The 18,287-nt window shown below is 63.3% G+C and overlaps 7 protein-coding genes across 7 annotated transcripts; 2 read left to right on the top strand and 5 right to left on the bottom strand.

The window, feature by feature from the left end:
* Nucleotides 1-180: 180 nt before the first annotated feature.
* RHTO_07824 (peroxisomal biogenesis factor 5) lies at nt 181-2,555 on the bottom strand (the record flags this gene model as incomplete). Its single annotated transcript, XM_016421480.1, has 6 exons — nt 181-258; nt 324-644; nt 703-1,032; nt 1,089-1,993; nt 2,058-2,171; nt 2,234-2,555. 6 exons carry the CDS (start codon nt 2,553-2,555, stop codon nt 181-183), a joined length of 2,070 nt encoding a protein of 689 aa, XP_016274073.1.
* A 378-nt stretch (nt 2,556-2,933) lies between these two features.
* On the top strand, nt 2,934-5,389 carry RHTO_07823 (U3 small nucleolar RNA-associated protein 6; the record flags this gene model as incomplete). Its single annotated transcript, XM_016421479.1, has 6 exons — nt 2,934-2,942; nt 3,003-3,071; nt 3,130-3,277; nt 3,339-3,992; nt 4,049-4,497; nt 4,556-5,389. 6 exons carry the CDS (start codon nt 2,934-2,936, stop codon nt 5,387-5,389), a joined length of 2,163 nt encoding a protein of 720 aa, XP_016274072.1.
* Nucleotides 5,390-5,474: 85 nt separating this feature from the next.
* On the bottom strand, nt 5,475-6,240 carry RHTO_07822 (uncharacterized protein; the record flags this gene model as incomplete). The annotated part of the gene is made up of 2 exons (XM_016421478.1): nt 5,475-6,011; nt 6,076-6,240. 2 exons carry the CDS (start codon nt 6,238-6,240, stop codon nt 5,475-5,477), a joined length of 702 nt encoding a protein of 233 aa, XP_016274071.1.
* A 981-nt stretch (nt 6,241-7,221) lies between these two features.
* RHTO_07821 (Basic-leucine zipper (bZIP) transcription factor) lies at nt 7,222-8,620 on the bottom strand (the record flags this gene model as incomplete). Its single annotated transcript, XM_016421477.1, has 3 exons — nt 7,222-7,565; nt 7,589-8,218; nt 8,296-8,620. 3 exons carry the CDS (start codon nt 8,618-8,620, stop codon nt 7,222-7,224), a joined length of 1,299 nt encoding a protein of 432 aa, XP_016274070.1.
* A 542-nt stretch (nt 8,621-9,162) lies between these two features.
* Nucleotides 9,163-11,470, bottom strand: RHTO_07820 (phosphoglucomutase; the record flags this gene model as incomplete). Its single annotated transcript, XM_016421476.1, has 8 exons — nt 9,163-9,165; nt 9,228-9,639; nt 9,722-9,824; nt 9,908-10,024; nt 10,104-10,659; nt 10,716-11,127; nt 11,184-11,210; nt 11,418-11,470. 8 exons carry the CDS (start codon nt 11,468-11,470, stop codon nt 9,163-9,165), a joined length of 1,683 nt encoding a protein of 560 aa, XP_016274069.1.
* A 223-nt stretch (nt 11,471-11,693) lies between these two features.
* On the bottom strand, nt 11,694-15,272 carry RHTO_07819 (protein serine/threonine kinase; the record flags this gene model as incomplete). Its single annotated transcript, XM_016421475.1, has 2 exons — nt 11,694-14,960; nt 15,036-15,272. The coding sequence occupies 2 exons, from the start codon at nt 15,270-15,272 to the stop codon at nt 11,694-11,696; spliced, it is 3,504 nt and encodes a 1,167-aa protein (XP_016274068.1).
* A 616-nt stretch (nt 15,273-15,888) lies between these two features.
* Nucleotides 15,889-18,182, top strand: RHTO_07818 (uncharacterized protein; the record flags this gene model as incomplete). Its single annotated transcript, XM_016421474.1, has 4 exons — nt 15,889-16,805; nt 16,872-17,331; nt 17,400-17,721; nt 17,785-18,182. 4 exons carry the CDS (start codon nt 15,889-15,891, stop codon nt 18,180-18,182), a joined length of 2,097 nt encoding a protein of 698 aa, XP_016274067.1.
* Nucleotides 18,183-18,287: the final 105 nt, after the last annotated feature.

The raw sequence follows: 18,287 nt of genomic DNA, 5'->3' as shown, positions 1-18,287 counted from the left end.
GAGCTTGCGTACTGTAAACAGCGAAGGAAGGGAGAAAGAGCGGGCGCGTGAGAGCAAGGCGTGTGCATAAGCTTGCGAAGGCCGAGCGGAACAGGCGCGGAGACGGGGTGCGAGATGGCGAGAAAGTGTGAATAGCTCATTGCGAACATGCGGATGTACAGGAAAACAGCTAGAGCCTGATCAGAACTCGAAGCCGGCCGCACGGAACTCGTTCAAGTCGGCGCCCGGCATGGCCTTGTCGGCGAGGTCGTGTCGCTCCTGCGCAAGGATGGGAGTCAGCAGTCATGTTGTAGCCATGGCGGACGAAGACAACGCGAACGCACCATGCACAAGAAGGCCCTCCTGAGAGTGTGGAAGAGGTTGGCCGAGCCGTCCTCTGGCACCCGTCCGAGATCCACGTCTTTTCCCTTCCCCTTCTGCGACGCCGCCACCTCCTCCCTCGTCATCTGACCCTGAATCGCCGCAAGAAGGTGTTCCGCCGCCTCCTGGTAGCACCCGATGTTGAGGCACGAAACGCCGAGGTTGTAAATGGCGCGCGTGAAGGTCGGGCGCAGGTCGAGCGCTTTGCGGTAGGCTTGGATGGCGTCTTCTGGGTGACCCGAGTTGGCGAGCGTCGCGCCAAGGCGATTCCAGAGGAGGAAGTCCTGCGCGACGCAAACGAGTCAGCTCCTGGCCTGTTTGCGTGAAGCGGTTTGAACGCACATTCGGCCTAACGCTGAGCGCCGCCTCGAAGCAGTCCTTGGCTTTGTCGTACTCGCTGTTGCTGTAGAACAAGACGCCCAAGCCGACCTGGACATCGGGGTCGACGACGCCCAACTCGTCCGACTGTCCCGGCGCGCGAGCTTGCGGTCCAGCCTGCGCGGCAGCGAGGAAGAGGTCGATGACGCGGTTCGAGGCGTCCCATGGCGAGCGGATCTGGGTCGTGTCGAGCGGAGGGAGCGAGATCGAGGGGTAGGCGAGCGAGAGCCACTTTTCGAGCGTGGCGAGCGCGCGAAGTTCTTGGCCTTCGTTGACGTAGGCGACAGCGAGGGACTGCAGAACGGCATCAGCACAAAGACGGAGCCATGGAGCGGAGAAGCGCAACTCACCAGCCAAGCGCCCACACCGGCGGGTCCACCGCAAGCAACAGCCTTCTCGAGCGCCCTGATACCCTTGACCTCGCGCTCGTCAGCCGCCCACGTCTCGCCCGCCGCCTTCCACGCCTCAGCCCTCCCCTCGTCCTGCCTGCAAGCCGCCTCGAACGCGAGCGCCGCCTCGCTCAACGGCGCGCCCTCCGCGAGTAGCCGCATCCCGTCCGCGTACGGGTCGGCGCGCTGCATGTACTCGTTCTCCTCGTTGAAGGGGAAGGGAGTCTGGTCTTGGAGGAACGAATCGACGTTCTCGGGTGTCCACATCGGTGCGCGGCGAATATCAGGCGTGCGGAGGAACTCGCCGTCGTCGTCGTCGAGGAGGGGCGAAGCATGGATATCGTTGAACTGGCTGCCGAACTGCGCTTCCCACTTGGCGAGTTCGGCGTCCGAAGTCGCGGACGAGTTGAGCTGAGTCTTGAGTGAGGCCCAAGTCGCTTCGAGGTCTTTGAGGAGTTGCTGGTCCGACTCGGTCGCGTCGAGGGGAATCTCGCCCTCGAACAAATTGGCCGTCTCGCTCTCCTTCTGCGCCTCAACCGGTTGCTGTTCCGCCTCCTTCGCAGCGGGCTCAGCCGTCGTCGCATTCCCAATCTTGGCAAACTGCGCCTCCCAATCCGCATCATCAAGCTCGACGAACCGTCCTTTACCTTTCGTGTCCTGCTGAGGTTGCTGCTGGGCGAGACTCGGCGAGGCAGAGGGCATGAACGACCGCATGCCCATCATGCCGCCTGAGCCTCCGTAGGCTCCGTACGAGGGCGCAAAGCCGGGACGCGAGTACATGGCTGACGAGGAGGAGGCGGGCGCAGCGGGCGCAAAGGCGGGAGCGGCGGAGGTAGCAGGGAAGTGCTGTTGCTGGCGGAACTCGGCTGCGAGCGAGAAGATAGAGGTTAGTCGGCCGCTTAAACGCTGAGGTCCGGTTGATGCGCGCACCTGCAAAGTCGGATGGCATGCCCTGGTGCTGCTGCATGCGAAACTGCTCCTCCATGCGAGCCATCTCGGCGGGCGAGAGCGACGAGCCGGCGGGATGGTATTGCGAAGCCCATTCTGTCGAGGCGAGAGACGACGTTAGCGACGACCTTGAGCGGCACACCCTTCTTCGCACGCACCCCTGTCACCCTTGAGGGCTCCTGCCGGGCCCCTCGCGACGTTCTCGAGCTCTCTGCGCATCTGGTCCATCGCAAGTGGGCCGGCGCCTCCCGCCGCGGCCTGCTGCTGCTGCATCTGGAAGAACCTGTCCGCCTCCTCCGCCTGGTTCGGCGTGCCCGTGTACGAGCGCATCGACGATCCCTGCGACGACGAAGGGCCGGCGTGGAATCCGCCGTGGTGGAGCGAGTGGTCGGTCTGCTGCTGCTTCAAGAGCGAGTGGAGCGGGTTGGACGAGGTCGAGCACTCTGCGCCGCCCATCATGGCTGAGAATGCGCCCGACATGGCTTGTGTGCGAGGGGTGCGAGTCGAGGGTGGGGAGTGGATGAGATGAGCGGGCGGGGGGTTGGGAAGAGTGGCGCGCGCGGGAGTTGGACGCAGCGGGTGTCGCGGGATTGGGTGTGAGCGTGTGTGAGAGTGCTGTAACGCTGTCTGTCGAGCTGTGCGAGCGAGTGAAGCGTCGAGGTCGAAGGACGACTCGGGAGCGACGTTGCCGGCGAAGGCGGGTCCACCCACACCACCAGACTGGCTCGCGCTGTACTGGACAATTCTAATGAGACTGTAACGCATAACTTCCAGCCATCAGCATCACTCCCGGTCGAGGTGTGAGCGAGCGAGGTCGAGCACCGCACCGCTTCAAGCTCGACCACACGCCCGCACACGATGGAGAAGGTGAGCAGCCAAGCCAGCATGCACGCTGGATAGCCACTGACTGATAACCCACGCACGCAGGTCCAACTCGCCCTCGAGCGGCTCATTCCCGAGCTGCGCGACCTCGAGGACAAGGGCATCTTCAACAAGGTAAGCGCGCTCGCTCACCGCTCTGACGGGCTGAGCTGACCTCGGACTGCTCCAATAGGATGAGATTCACGACATCGTGGCCAAGCGAAGGGCGTTCGAGATGGGGCTGGCGCAGGGCAGGGGCACAAAGCCGGCAGACTACCTCCGCTACATCGAGTACGAGCGCAGGCTCGAAAAGCTGAGAAAGGCGCGTGCTGCACGGTTGCGTACGTTCACTCACTCAATGTCCTGACGGCCCAGACGAAGCTAAGGCCTTGATACCCGCAGAAACCGAGTCGAAGAAGTCGCTCTCCGACCACTCCATCCCAGCACACATCACGCAGCTCCACCGTCTCTCTGTCCGGCGCTTCCCCGAATCTCTAACGCTCTGGGACGCCTTCATCGCGCACGCCCTCTCACAGTCCTCGCCCAACCTCGTCTCGCGCACGCTCTCATCCGCAATCGCCATGCACCCGACGCACACGCCGTACTGGATCATGGCTTCGCAGTGGGAGAGCGAGGGAGACCGAAAAGGCATGGGCGGTGGAAACGCAGAAGCGGCGCGGAGGCTCTGTATGCGCGCATTGCGGTTCTTGAAGGGCAAGAAGGGGGAGAAGGAAGGGATGGAGGGGCCGGAGGAGGCGATTTGGCGCGAGTGGATCCGCGTTGAGGTATCGTTTGTGGAGAAGCTGAGGGGAAGGTGGCAGGTTCTCGGCCTCGGCAAGGGAAAGGGCGGAAAGGAGATCATTCGTGTCAAGGGTGCGAATGGCGAGGCGGACGAGGGCGACGAGGAAGAGGAGGAGATCCAGCTTCCGACGACTGAGGAGGGCGATGATCAAGATGCGCAGCTCGCGGAGGAGATGACGGAGCAGGCCAAGTCGGGCCAGGAGGCGCTCCTCGACGGCGCCATCGTCCGTCTCGTCATTGACAACTTGCTCAAGTGTGAGTCGCGCTCTTCAAGCTTCGCTAACACACTCACTGATGCCTTGTTCGCACAGCCTACGAGCACTCAATCTTCGCTTACAACCTCCTCCTCTCGATCCTCCGCCCTCTCGCCTCCCCTCTCCGCCTGTCGCTCCTCCAACACGTCTACACCTCCCTCTCCACCCACATCGCCCCCTCCTCTCTCTCCTACCCCTCCGCCCTGCACATCCTCGCAACCCGAAAACTCTACGACGTCCCCTTCGTCCCGCCCAAACAATCCAAGAAGCGCAAGGCGGACGAGACGCAAGTTGCGGGACCTGAAGACCCGAGGTCAATCAAGGTCGAGGGGGAGATGTTGGTGGATGCGGTGGGGGCGGCGTGTGAGGAGTATTGGAGGGTTTTGAAGAGCAGGGGCAAGAAGGGGAAGGGGAAGGAGAAAGACGCGGGTCAGGCGCAGCTGTTGTGGGAGCAGTTCTGTGGGTGGCTGGAGGAGATGGCGGATGAAACGGAGGACGAAGACCTGGTGCGTGCGCGTCCACTTGAGTCCGAGAGACTTTCGCTAACCAGCTTTACGTTTACAGCTCGCTTTCCTTTCCGCCAACCTCGCTTCGGCTCTCGCCGCAGCTCCTCCTTCCCCATTCCTGTCCCTCGTCCACCTCCGACACCTCCTGCGAACCGAAGCACCAGCGTCCGATGTCCTGTCGCACGCGAAGAAGGCGACCAAGGCCTTCGGTTCGGACGCGACGCCGCCCGCACAGCGGGAGCAAGTCTGGGTTGCGCGAATCGAGACGTCCGAGTCGCTTTCGACCTCGGCGAAGGACGTAGCATCGCTGTTGACACAGGCGACCCGTGCTCTGCCTTTCAGCTCGAAGCTGTGGGACCTCTTTGCCGACTTCACGGAGCGAACGGCGGAGTCGACCGCCGCTGTCGAGAAGTGGTACGAGTCGTCGATCCGACGAGTACTCCTCACCGACGCCGTCCCTCCCGCCTCGTTCGAATCGACCTTCACCGAACATGCCGCCCTTCCGCCTCGCGAACTCCTTCCCCGCCGCTACGTGCACTACCTCACCACCACCGCGCCCGCCTCTTTCCAGCCCAAACTCCTCTCGCTCCTCTCTTCCGCCCCTTCCCTCTCGCTCTCCTTCCTCTCTTCCGTCCTCGACCCATCCGGTCCAGCACTCTCCTCCGACCGTCCCTTCCGGCAACAGATCTTCGAGCGAATCGTCTCTCACCCCGAAGCAGGGCCCGAAGAATGGCTCTCGTACGCCGAGGAACTCGTCCGCACCGGACAGGTCGTCAAGAGCCAGGAAGTCTTGAGGCGGGCAAAGGGCGATGTGAAGCTCAAGAGGGGAGAGGGAGAGTTGAGGAGGTTTGAGATGATGTGGGATGGGGTTTGCAGGAGGTTTGAGCAGTAGATGCGGGGGTCTTGCAAGAGGATACAGGTGCGATAGGAAGTCTAGAGGCGGGAAAGTGTCTGTGTGGAGAGGCTGGATGCAGTGTCTATGCGGAGGAGGTTGAGGCGGAAGGGGCGCTGCTCGTGCTTGAGACTGGGCTTGTCGTTCTTGCGGAATCGGAGCTTGAGGATGCTGTGGAGGAGGAAGAGGATGTTGTCGCGCTGGATGTCCCGCTTGATCCGCTGCTTGACGAGGTGGATGTCACTGACGTCGTGCTCGATGTTGTGCTCGTTGTACTGAACGATGCGGACGAGGTGGACGAGGCGAGCGACGAGGACGAGGAAGACTCGTTCGCCGACGACTCGACGCTCTTGCTCGCCTCGGTGATTCCGACTGCTATCCCGGCGATTAGCGCAACCAGCAGGATGGTGACCACTGTCGCCTTGACCCAGATCCGCCACCAGGACGTCCGAGGCTTCCTCGGTTCCTCCCAGTCCACCGTTGAGAATTCCTTGACGCCCGTCGGCGCGAGCAGTTCCTTCTCGTCGTCGTCGACGTTCTTGTCGTGAGTCGTTGAATCCCAGGGAATGCGTGGGGAAGAGGCCCCGGACGGAGGAGCGCGAGAAGCGGAAAGGACGGGCAACTGGGAAGGGACGCGACTGGTCAGCTTGGGAGCCTTCGTAGCGGCAGGGTAAGCCTCGACGTACCTCGTTCGCTCCCTCCAACGTCGTTGGTGTCGAGAATGGCGACGCAGGCGACGCTGGCGAGGCAGGCGAAAAGCGTCCCTCCGCTGGTAGGAGACTCGGTGGGTGCGGCGGCGACAGATGATCCAGCGTCGTCAGTTGACGTGCATCGACGTTTGTAGCACTCATTGAGCCTGTACAAGCAGCGAGGAGCCAGGAAGAAAGCGGGAGAAGCGGTGCACGAACGACGTTCGGTCACGAAAAAGCGCAGTCGAGTTGACTGACGTTCTACGTACGTTCGCTGCGGGCTTCGTCTGGGGAGGAGCTGTTTCCAGCCCCGGAGCACGAGCGGCACGGATGGGAGCGGAGAAGAAGCAAGCGAAGGAATAACGCTAGCGAGAAGAGCGAGGAGGCGAGGATTGGGCGAGGAGGAACCGAGTGTCTTTTCATGGGTGAATGCTACAGAGCTTTTGGATGTGATGCGAACTGCGTAAGCCATCGTGACACAAACGAAAGGAAGGACCGAAAGGGAGGGAGGGGGAGGAGGAAGAGGGACCCGAGACCACAAGAGACCGCCGCCGACACGCCCGACACCGACCACCTTGTTGACCAAGGAACCACCGCTGAGACAGAAACGACAGCCAAAGACCCGCTGGGATCCGCCGTACCCTCCACATTCGTCCGCGAACCCAACTCCGAATAGCCTCTCCTGGTCGACCTCAAATTCCGATCCCAAAGCTCATCAAACCGAAAGAGACCGTCCAATCACCGCGGAAGGGGGTGAATCAACTCGAAACCGCAAACACAACCGTACCCGACGCGCCGTTCAGCTCTCGCTTCAAACTGCCAGCCTGACAAGAAGGGCTCGACGCTCGTTATGAGCGGAGACAAGGCTCAGGTTTGGCTGGTCAGTCGATGCAGAGAGGGCGCGGGGCGAGGGGTGCGGAGGGCTGCGGGAGGAACAGGGTGCGGGTGGACGAGACGGTGTCGATCGGGAGAGCAGTGCGAGGTGGAGTCGAGGGGGACGAGGGGTGGTGAGGCGAGAGAAGGTGGGCGGGGGCGAGTGCGAAGGTTGTTGGCGTCGGGGTCTGCACAGAAGAAGAGTCAGGCCGGAGAAAGGAGGCGAGAAGAAGGAGCGCACGCACATGGCTGTCGTTCCTGTGCGAGTTCCTAGTGCGAGGCGATGGCCGCCGGGGCGTCGTGGAAGGCGCTCAGGTCGAGAAAGGCGAGAGCCGACTCGTCATCGGCAGCACCTGGCTTGCCGGACGACTCGTCGGGAAGGAGGACGCCCTTGGCCCAGTCGGACCAGACGGGCGCGACGACGGCGTCTTCGAGGTCGAGGTAGGATTCGGTCGCAGGCGGGGTCGACGAGATGTCGAGCTCGAGAACCGACGACCGCGAAGACGTCGACGAGGCGGACGAGGTGAGCGAGGGCGTGTCGGCGAGAAGAGACGAGGCAGAGAGGGCGAGGGCAAGGGGAGAGGACGCGGCGACAGACTCGTGGGTAGCTTCCGCTGCAGGGAAATGTCGTCCTCGCGTGCTACGAGGCGAGAGCTACCGTCCGAGATCTGTTCCGCTCCTTCCGTCTTGCCTGTGCCGTCGCTGCCCGACTCTGGTGTTGCCGACGTCCGGCGAGAGGCGAGTTGCCGCTGCCGGTCGCGCTCCTCGACGAAGGCGAGTTCTTCAGGTTGCGGGAGAGGCGAGAGGTTCTGGGTGTCGAATGCGAACGTGGGCTCGGTGTAAGGGAGGGGGACGAGCGAGCTGGAGAAGGGCGAGAAGGACGATGCGAGGGTTGCGTCGGGCGCCTGCGAGACACGCGCGAGCTGCTCTTCGACCTCTTCGAGGCGGGCGAGGAGCTCCTGCTTCTCGACCTGCTCGAGGTGGAGTTGCGAGCGAAGGCTGTCGTTCTCCTCCTCGAGGTCGGCGACACGGCCTGATCCCGACGACGACGATTCTGACGCAACACTCGTCTCCCGCTGGTTGCGAGGGATGGCGGGAAGGCGGTTCTGAGCGGGAGAAGGTGCGACAGATCCGCCGGCGAAGAAGGGAGAGTGGCCGGCAGACACCTTGATGCCTGACTGGCGCACGAGCTGCTCGAGTTCTCCGACTCGCCGTTCGAGCCACAGGATGTGCTCCTTCTTGCGGTCGCGCGAAGCCTGGGCGGCATCTGAGCGAGAACAATGGCGAGAAAAAGGGTCAATGCCTCGTCCTCCTCGAGCGATAAGGGGAGGGATGGGGACGCACTCCTGTTGCGGATCATGCGAGCAACCCTGCGAGCCTCCTTCTCCTTCTCCGTGAGCGCCTTGGGCGGCACTCCTCCCTGCGCGCCTCCCCCTTGCTTCGGAGATCCGCCCAGTCCTCCTCCCGCGAGCTGTGCGGCCGCTCTGCTGCGCTTCGACGCCCGCGACTTGGGCTCGTCGTCGTCGAGCATGCCGTCGTCCATCTCTGCGTCCATCCATGCCGCCTGCGCCGCGTTCGAGAGCCGTCGCTTGGGGCGGGACCCTGCGGTCGAAGTGGGGAGGACGGGGTCGTCGAGGTGAGCAGCGGCGGCGGACGAAGCGGGCGACATGGGCAGCGTGAGCAGGCGAGTCTATCGAGTCTATCGAGCGAGTTGAAGACGGAGAACGAGAGCGAGCAAGAGGACAAAGGACCGACCTCTGCGAGCACCCGCAGCGTCGCATAGATTCACGCTCCCACACTCGCGCAAACGTCAAACTGCTCGAGGCAAACGTCGATGTTTGACGCTGGCAGCCCGTCTGGCCTTGTCCCATCCGCCGAGCTGACCCGCGTCGCCCTCGAGTTCTCCCTCAACTCGCCGCTTCCCACCGCCAGCACGGCGCTCTCGACTCGCACCGGTGACGACGGGGTGGCCGTGCGCTTGTGCAGGGGCTGAGGACTGGTGCGCGGGCACTTCCACCTCTCTCACGCCGTCATTCTCACCTCGAAGCGACACCGAAGACGGCCGCAACGTGCCCGAGCGACGAGAAGATTCTCCCTCCTCGGTCTTGCGGTGCGGTGCTTGAAACTGCTGCATTGGCCATATTTTGTACTGCTGAATACGGGACGAAAGGTGGGCGAGAACGGGAGAGGCGGGTCAGGGAGAAAGAAGATTTACTGCGAGGTGAGAAGCGTGAGCAGGTGGTCGAGGGCTGCGAGGCAGGTGACGAGCGACTCACGGTGATGACAGTGGGCTCCTTGCGTCCGGTGTGCTCGACCAACTTGCTCGTCTTGAGCGCAACCTCAATCAACGGCTTGAGGCCCTCCTGGGTATCGCGCTCGTACTCCGCCTCGTCCTTGCTGTACTTCTCGACGTACAGGCGAATCGTCGCGCCTTGACTGCCAGTGCCCGAGAGACGCACGACGAACCGCGAGCCGTCCTCGAAGGTGACGTACAGACCCTGGTTCTTGCTCACGGACTTGTCGATAGGATCCGTGTAGGTAAAGTTGCCCGTCTCGGCGACCTTGAACGAGGTCGAGGAGGAGGTGGCGGAGAGGGAGGAGCCGACAAAGTCCGACGAGGCGAACGCAGACTCGAGCTCCTTGATGACCTTGGCCGCCGCGTCCGAGTCGACCTCCTCGTAGTCGTACCTGCGAGTCATGGTCGATCACTGTCAGTCTCTATCGGCACGAAGGGCAGTCGAGACATGCGGAACCAAGGGACGAGACTCACCGAGAGAAGAACGTCCTTCCGTACTTCTTGTAGTGGTCCAGCAACAAGCCCTTGATGCCCTTGATCCCCTTGTCGTGCGCCGATGCAAGGATGTTGAGCCATGCTGTGCGGATGACAAGACGTCAGGTTACATCGGCCAACAGGCCTCGAGCCCGCGAGAACGAAGCGAGAGCAAGCCGGACGCACCGACGATAGCCCAGAGACCGTCCTTCTCGCGAACGTGGTCCGAGCCCGTACCGAACGACTCCTCTCCGCAGATCGAGAGACGTCCAGCGTCCATCAAGTTGCCGAAGAACTTCCAGCCTGTCGCGCCACACATCCACGCGTAAGTCAGTTTCGCCTGCTCCGCAAGCTGAACAAACGTGAGTTCGGCGGGACGCACCGGTGGGAACCTCGAAGTGCTCGACGCCCTTGGCCTTTGCAACGCGGTCGAGTGCAGTCGAGGTAGGCATACTCCTCGCAAGACCCTTGACGCCTCCCTTCTTGAAGTACGGGATGCAGTCCGCCCAGTCGGCGATGATCGCGACCGAGTCCGAGGGAGTAACGAACGCCCCAGCGCCGTAGATCATGTTACGGTCGCCGTCTCCGTCCGAAGCGGCGCCAAAGGTGATCTTCTTCTCCTCGACGACTTGGACGAGCGAGTGCGCGTAGGTCAAGTTCGGGTCCGGGTGGCCGCCGTTGAAGTCGGGCGAGGGCTCGCAGTTCTGGATGGACGACTCGGGCAGACCGAGCTCGTTGACGAAGATGTCGCGGGCGTAAGGGCCGGTGACGCCCGAGAGGCCGTCGAACAGGACGGAGACTTCGGGAGAGTGAACGTAGGACTTGATCGCGTCGAAGTCAAAGATCTCCTTGAGGAAAGCGACGTAGGGCTTGATTGCGTCGATAACCTCGATCTCGAGAGGGCCCGACTTGCTCGAGCCGAGCTTCGACAGGTCGACCTGCGGGGCGAGAGTTAAGCACGACAACAGTCTCACTCGCAGAGTGGCGTGCTCACCTCGGGGAGCTCGACGAGCTTGTACTCCTTAATCGTCTTGGAGAACTCGAAGATGGCCTCCGTGACCGACTCGGGCGCCGGACCGCCGTTGTCCATGTTGTACTTGATGCCAAAGTCGGCATTCGGTCCTCCGGGGTTGTGACTCGCCGTGAGGAGGATACCGCCGGTGGCTTTGCGGGCGCGGATCTCGTGCGAGACGGCAGGAGTCGAGAAGATGCCGTCGCGGCCGATGATGAGCTTCGAGACGCCGTTTCCTGCTGCGATCTGGACGATCTTCTGGATGACCTCGGGAGAGTAGTAGCGTCCGTCACCGCCGACGACGAGTGTCGACTTCTCTGGACCGCCGGGGATGGAGGAGAGGATGGACTGGACAAAGTTCTCGGTGTAGTGCTCCTGCTTGAAGACCGGGACGCTGTCGAGAACCGTTAGTTAGCGTTGTTCGTCTCAACGGAGCAAGCGCAAACTCACCGCTTGCGGAGACCAGAGGTACCAGGCCTGTCGCGGGGGGTGATGTCAAGGATGCGAAGGTCAGCGAGCGGCCCCTTAGCCTGGCTTGCTCAGCCTGTCCACTCCCAGCAGACTCCCAGCATCCCTCCAAAGCCATGCCGCCTGCCTCCGTCGCCATTGTGAGTGCGTACGAGTGGTGACGATCCTGTGTTCTGGCGAGGTGGGGGGGAGTGAGCGAGAGAGAGCGCGGCGCACCTCTGGTCCTGGAAGGCCTTTGTCTGAACCGTCTTGACAGAGTAGTCGGGCATCGTAAGCGTATGAAACAGCACAAGTGTGAATGAGCAGGAGCAGGAGGGGAAGCCTCTCGCTCGCTCAAGGTGTGGAGGACTTGGGGACACGTCAACCTATGAAAACGTTTGTAGCATGGGGCGTGCGTTACAGGCTAGGATACACCGTAGATACAGCGTAATCGAACGAGCGAAAAATCCCCGAGGAGGCGAGGACGAGGACGACGGAGCGTATTCGTGTCGCTCAGTACGGCTCGCCGACCGTCTCCAGCCGCCCCTGGTCGTCCCACTCATGCCTCCGTCCACCGCGCGTCGAATGCCCCGACTGGGCCGACGCATGCCCGCCCTCCGCCGGCGTCCCCGGTCCTCCAGGCGTCGAACTCCCGCTCGCCTCGCCCGTCTGGTCACCGTAACTCGCGCTGGTGCTCGAACTCGCCTGACTGAGACTCCGACGACCCGCACCAGGGTAAGGGACTCCGCGCTCTTCGTCCCACCGCAGACGGCGCTCGGAACGCCCGCGCTCGCGACGCTCTTGCTCGCCGCCTTCCGAGCCCGCAGCGCCGTATTGGTGTGCGTAGGCTGACGAGCGCGACGTAGATCGAGTGTGTGTCGCGAGGCGCGTGCGAGAGCGGGATTGCCGTCCGCCTGTTGGAGTCGAGCTGGCGGCAGGGGTGTGCGAGGCGCCTGTCGACGGTGCAGGAGGCGGGTACGGGCCGTAGTGCGACCCGGGATGTGCTGAAGTCGAGCGAGTCGCCGGACGACCGCGGGACGAAGCGCGAGTGGCAGTCGGCGAAGTTGGCGACGGACTCGGCGCGAGCGAGCTCGTCGTCGACACCGCAGACGGCGACGGCGGCACCTGCAACCTCAAATGCGCCATCTTGTTTCTCCTGCGCTGCTCGCGCTCGTGCGCGTCTCGTTCGCGGATATGCGCAAGCCACCGACTCTCCCAAACCTGCCGGATCGTCCAGCGCTTCTCGACGTCCTTCTCGAGGCAGCCTTTGAGCACCTCAAGCGCTAGCTCGCGCTCGTGGCGGTCCGCTTCGGAGGTCGCCTGGTCGGGGTCGAGCTCGTCCGGGATGTCCCACTCGCCTTTGACGAGTTTGACGCGCAGGCGGAGTTCCCATTCTTCCCAGATCGGGAGGCGGCCGGCGACGAGTGCGTAGAGGACGCATCCGAGTGCCCAGATGTCGGTCGAGGGGTGTACGATCGGGACGGGCGAGCGGAGCGCTTCGGGCGACGAGTAGGGGAGCGAGCCCACGGGGTGAAGCAGCGCCGAGAGAGGCGAGTTGTGAGCCGGGTGGGAGGTCGAGGCGGCAGTTGGAGAGGCGTGGTGTTGCGGGAAGGCGACGGGCGGGTTGCGGTGCGGGTGAGGGAGGAACGCTGAGCTGCTTTGCCCAGAACCAGCGGAGGCGCCAGGACCGATGGACGACCCGAGTCCGTTCCCGCCTCCTCCTCGCTCGCCAGGCGGTCGGTTGAGCGACCCCGCCCGTGCGAGAGCTGCGAGAGGCTGGACGTCGTGCACGGGACTTTTGGGTGATGACGGCGAGTCGTTCTGCGGCGGGATGACCTCGGCAAGTCCAAAGTCTGCCAGCTTCCACACCCGCTTCCTCTTGCGCTTGATCCGCATCATCTGCGGCGGCCCTTCGTCCTCCATCTGCGACCCTCTTCGCCTCGACCTGCTTCGCCCCCTCCCGCCTTCCTGCGCCTGGGAAGCCTGCATAGGCGCCTCAAAATGCGCTGCAGGACCCGAATCGGTCGACCAGCACCCAACGACGTTCTCAAGCTTGAGGTCCCGGTGTGCGACGCCCGCTTCTTCGTGCATCCACCGAACCGCCTCAACGATTTGCGCGAAAGTCTCGCCCGCTTCGTCGAGCGGAAGACCCTTCGGTCCAGACTGCGCAGCGAGCCCTCCTGGTGGAGAGAGCGAGCCTGCGATGGGGATCGACCCGCGCGGACGAGGTTTCTGCGCTCGACCTCGCGAAGCAGCGCGAGAGCCCGACCTCGACGACGCACGACCGGCAGGCGAAGCTTCGCGGCGCGCATCAGGGTTGTTGAGGTACTCGAGGAGAGTGCCGCCTTCAGCGAGCGGCATGAAGACGTAGTCGAACTCGTTCGTGCGGTGCGAGCCGATCAACGCAACGATGTGCGGGTGACCGCCTTTGCCGGTCCAGCGCGTCGGGTGTTCTGCGGCGTAGGCGGTCGAGGAGGAAGGGAGGTTCGAGAGTTGTCGCCAGATTGAGAGCTCGCGCTGGAGGAGGAGGTCCAGCAGATCGGACGGGTTCTGCAGGTCCAGCTCGGGCGGGTGGTCATCCTCGCATCTTGGCTGAACGTCGGACTGCGACCGGGCTGCGAACAAGCCGTCCTCGTGCTCAGGCGCGCTCGTGCCCATCATCGCGGCATCGGACCCGTCTGCGCCGTCCTGAAGCGAAGGGCTTGGCAGGGGACTTGCTTCGACGGCTGTGAGCGTCAATCCGCGGGTGATCATGCCGGGTCGGATGGGCGACGAGGCGCTCCTTGCGCGCTCGACAGCGGCGGCGCGGTCACGAGAAGGGTGTCGGAAGGAGAGGGACGGGTTTGAGAAATACGAGTCGGTGCGCATGGGACTGTCGCTGCTGGCGTTCCGTCGACCCTGAGGTGTGCCGGGCGAAGGTGAAGGTGACGGGTGAAGATGGTGGACGAGACCCTGCGGTAGGGTTGAGCCGGGTATGCCGTTCCCAACGGGAGCGCCTGCGCCCGTGCCCTGCAAGAAAGGCAGCGAGGCGTGGTGGTGACGAGGGATGATCTTGACGGCGACCTTGATGGCGTCGTCCTCGATCTCGTCGTCGACATCGGGATCGCAGTCGCTCTGCACCGCCGAATCCCCGTCACCTTCCCGCTCCTTCCCCTTTCCCTTGTCGCAGGTACGTCGTCGTCTCCTCACTGCTTCCCTCACGAGACCCATCCCGCCTCGTCCGAGCTCCTTGCCCAGCTCATACTCATACTCCTCCCCGTCCTCACCCTTCGTGACAAGCTTGTACCCACGCTCGTCTCCTCTGAGCGGCAGCGCGCTCGAGAACGACGGCATCTGCCCGTCTCGCAAAGGCGGAGAGGGCGAGCGGCCGCTGACAGAAGAAGGGGGAGAGCGGAAGGCGGAGAGAAACGAGGCGGCCTTGGACGTTCCGGTCGAGTTCTGTCGGCGCGGAAGGGAGGAGGTGCTGGCATCGAGACTGGCGGCTTCTGCAGATGATCCTACGCTAAGCGTCGGACTCGCAGGTGCAGGGCTTGTCGTGGTCGAGCTGGTTGTCGGCGGAGGAGGCCTGCCGATCGTGCCGCCAAAAGAGCCGATGCGAAGGCGCGAGAACGCATCTCGTGCACGCAAAGAGGGGTTACGCTGGACGCCCGCGCTCGCAGGTGCGGCGCCGGACGTTGGAGAGGCGGAAGGCGAAGGTCCGGGCGAAGCGGTGAAGCTGGACGAGGTGTCGACGCGGTTGGCGGCAGTAGGGAAAGCGACAGGGTCAGAGTGGTGTGGCTCCTGCGAAGTCAGAGGGTTTCAGCAAGGAGTAGGCGCTCTAAACGCACAGCAGCACGTGCAGGAAGGGAGACGCACCTCGCTCATCCCCCTCATGCGGACGTCGCCGTTCCTCTTCTCGTCTCCGTGATGCTCGACGCCGTCCATGGGCTCGGGACTCATCAAGCGAGAGCGAGCGGCTTCTCCCATGGCAGCGTCCTCGTCCTCGGCACCCGATCCCGCACCTTGTCCCGTTCGAGCCGAAGTCAGGTGAGGTGCGGCCGAGTGTCCTCCAGCGTCTCCTGCGCCGTTGTCACGTCCGTCTAATACTCGCATGCTGCGAGCCTGAACACCTTGGCCTTCCACGCTCTGCGAGAGGTCGCCGTACGAACGAGCGCTAGCGAAAGTGGGGGTGGTCGAGTCGTCGGCGTCGTCGCTGGCCGCCTGCTGGTCGAGAGGTGATGACACTGGTTTGGTGAAGAACGCTGCCGTCTGCCAGAGAGACCTGCAAGCCGGACGAACAAGCGTGAGCGGAGGGGACGGACTCTACGGGCGGGGAAGGCGGACGAGAAGAGCGAGTAAGCGGGAGCGCAGCGAGACTGACTACGCACATTCAGTGTCCCTCTGTGCGTGTGTTCGTCGTGTGTAAGGAGCGTCCGGCTGTGTGAGCGAGTGCAGCGAGTGAGCCGTTGTATGCTGAGAGGCGAGGAGAGGTGTTATGTGTTGGCCTTGTCCACGGCAGCCTCCGCTCGCTATTCGGCTGACTTGCCGCTGCTTAGTCTATCTGAAGGCTTCTACTGTTGACCAGGCTTCTCAGAACCGCGCCCTACTGCGACGCCGCCTCGCTTGCCTCCTCATCAGCGCGGCGCTGTTACGGTAGTCCCCTCGCCGCTGCGTGGAGTAGCGAAGGCCGGTAGAAGGACAGGACTCGCTTTGCACTCGATCCGAAGCGATGGAGCTAGAACCGCCGACCCCAGCGGGTGCGACGAACGAGCAATCCCTCCTCGAGACCGCACACTCCCTCCAGACCCTCCTCACGACTCGCCTCGCCTCTTCTTCCACATTGCCAGATCTATCAGCCGCCTCCCTTCATCGTCTCACTGCAACATCGCCTACCTCGGTACACGACCTCCGTGCCGCGCTCGCCTCGACCGTCTCGACCCTCCGCTCCGGCGTCTCGCAGTTCTCCTCTCTCGCGCTACCTAAAGCCGATTCGGTGGCCGGGGAAGAGACGAAGGACGTCAAGGCCAGACGGGACCGCTACCTCACCCTCCTGCGAGATGCAGCAGGGACCGAATCGTCCTTGCTGGCGGCACGCAAAGACGATGCGGAACGGGCCAGGCGAGTTTTGAAACGGCGAAGACGAGACTACGAAGATGTATGGGAGGTGACCACGCCGCGGATGAGCGGCTCGGACGGGCCTACCGTGTTGAGCGTGCTCGAAGGTCTGGCGAAAGAGCTTGAGCTCGTCACGTTTCGCGACGACGACGGCATCGACGGCGGCAGGAAAGACGGACCCGTAACGCTAAGCGTCGGAGGGAAAGTCATGGTTGTCGACTTCGAAGTCGTCGGTGAGATGGACGTCGCGAAGGTCAAGGTCGCCTATGTCGTCGACGGGCAGGACCTGCAGTGCTCTGTTGCAGCGGAAAAACTGCAAGGGCTGCTGCGGTGCTCTCAGGAGGAAAAGGAGGACGAGGCAGTGAGGCAGCGGTGTTGGCGGGGCGTCAAGACTCTGCTCGAGCAGCTGAAGGAGCTGGACGAGGCGACTGAGCGGCTGGGGCAGGATTGCTTCACAGCGCTGAACCGAACGCTTCCGGATGACCTGAAGTCTGCGCTTCCGCTCCCTGCGATAAGAGCGGATGCTGAAGAGTGCGTTCCTCGCTTCGGTTTCGTTCAACTTGCTCACATCCCAAGCTGACTTGCCTGCTCTCTCAGCGTTCAGCTGCCGCTCCTCCTACCGACTCTTTCATCATTCCAGCCCTTCCTTGTCTATCACGCCACGCCCTTCGCCCGGCTCTCCGCAGCCTTCGCATCCACCATATCCTCCGCAACTTCCCCTGCCGACCCGTCCTCCTCCACGCCCCCACTCAAACTCTCGCTCCGCCAGGCAGGCGTCTACAGCCTCCGCATCTCGCTCGCCGCGATCGAAGACGACCTTGGCGCAGCAGGAAAAGACTCGCAGACCTACGTTGCTACGCTCGACCCGCCTGTCCCGTTTGAGGCGGCGACTGGTCGTGCGGTCTGCAAGGTGCTGGGCATCGAGATGCGGGCGGCGAAGGAAGGATCGGAGACCCCGCTCATGAGGGCGCGGAGTCAGGAAAGAGGTCTGCTTGACTTGTTGCTTCCGCTGACGGGCGGCGAGCAACGGGAAGCGGATCAGAGGACGCTCGAAATGGTGCGTCCTCGCGCTGGGCACGAAGAACTTGTCCAGGATACGCGCTGACCCGCCCTTTCCGCTCGCAGGCTTTCCCTGCTTCTCCCACCGACATCGCCCTCACAATCCGCTTCACCATCGCTCCCATCGTCGGCAACACCCCCGAACCCGCCTTCCTCGCCACGCACCTCCGCTTCAAGGCCGCTCGGGACCTGCAAGACGCGCTGAAAGTGCTGGAAGCGCAAGTGCGGATGAACGAGTTGGTCAAGAGCGTCGCGCTGGAGCAGGAGTTGAGAAGAGAGCGGGATGGTCAGGGTGATGCGGCAGTGCCGGACCCGAAGCGGAGGAAGGAGGTGGGCCCAGCGGAGGCGAAGGAGGAAGTGAAGATCTCGCTGGACGATCTTTTCGCGGGCGAGCTTCTCTCCTCTGATCCTGAGGAACTCGACGAGAGCTTACGACGTTCTCTCATTGCAGCGCCGAGTGCCAACTCGCCCCTCATCCTCCCCGTCTCGATCTACTACCCCTCTCCCGCGTCCGCCCTTCCTTCCTCCTCTTCCACTCCCGGTCCATCGCTCGCCCTCTCCTTCCCCTTTCCTCCCATCTCACCTTCCTCACCTCTCACCGGCCTCCCCCTCACTCTCACTCTCACAAGCCCGTTCCCATCCGCTGAATCGCCAGACGAGCGGACGTACCGCGTTTCCTTCGTGGCGCCTCAAGCAGTCGTTGAGGCGCTCAGCGGAGCACGGGGGGAGGAAGCGCTGGAGAAGCGCGTAGAGAGGGTGTTGGTGGCCACGGGCAATTTGGGCTTGGAACTGAGGGCGGTCGTAAGGGAGCTGGGAAGGGTGGTGGGATCAAACGTGTCGGGAGAGTAGATGCGCAGCAATGCGAGAGATCGATTTGACCAGCAGAAGCGAACGATGCAGCGGCAAGCAGCGAGTCGCTCGTCCGCCTCACTCGTATGCGAGCGAGATTCAGCT

Source organism: Rhodotorula toruloides (genome assembly GCF_000320785.1).
Source record: "Rhodotorula toruloides NP11 unplaced genomic scaffold Scaffold8, whole genome shotgun sequence".
In the NCBI taxonomy this organism is placed as follows: domain Eukaryota; kingdom Fungi; phylum Basidiomycota; class Microbotryomycetes; order Sporidiobolales; family Sporidiobolaceae; genus Rhodotorula; species Rhodotorula toruloides.
Note: the sequence above shows the minus strand (reverse complement) of the source record. Positions and strands in the feature narration are given on the sequence as shown.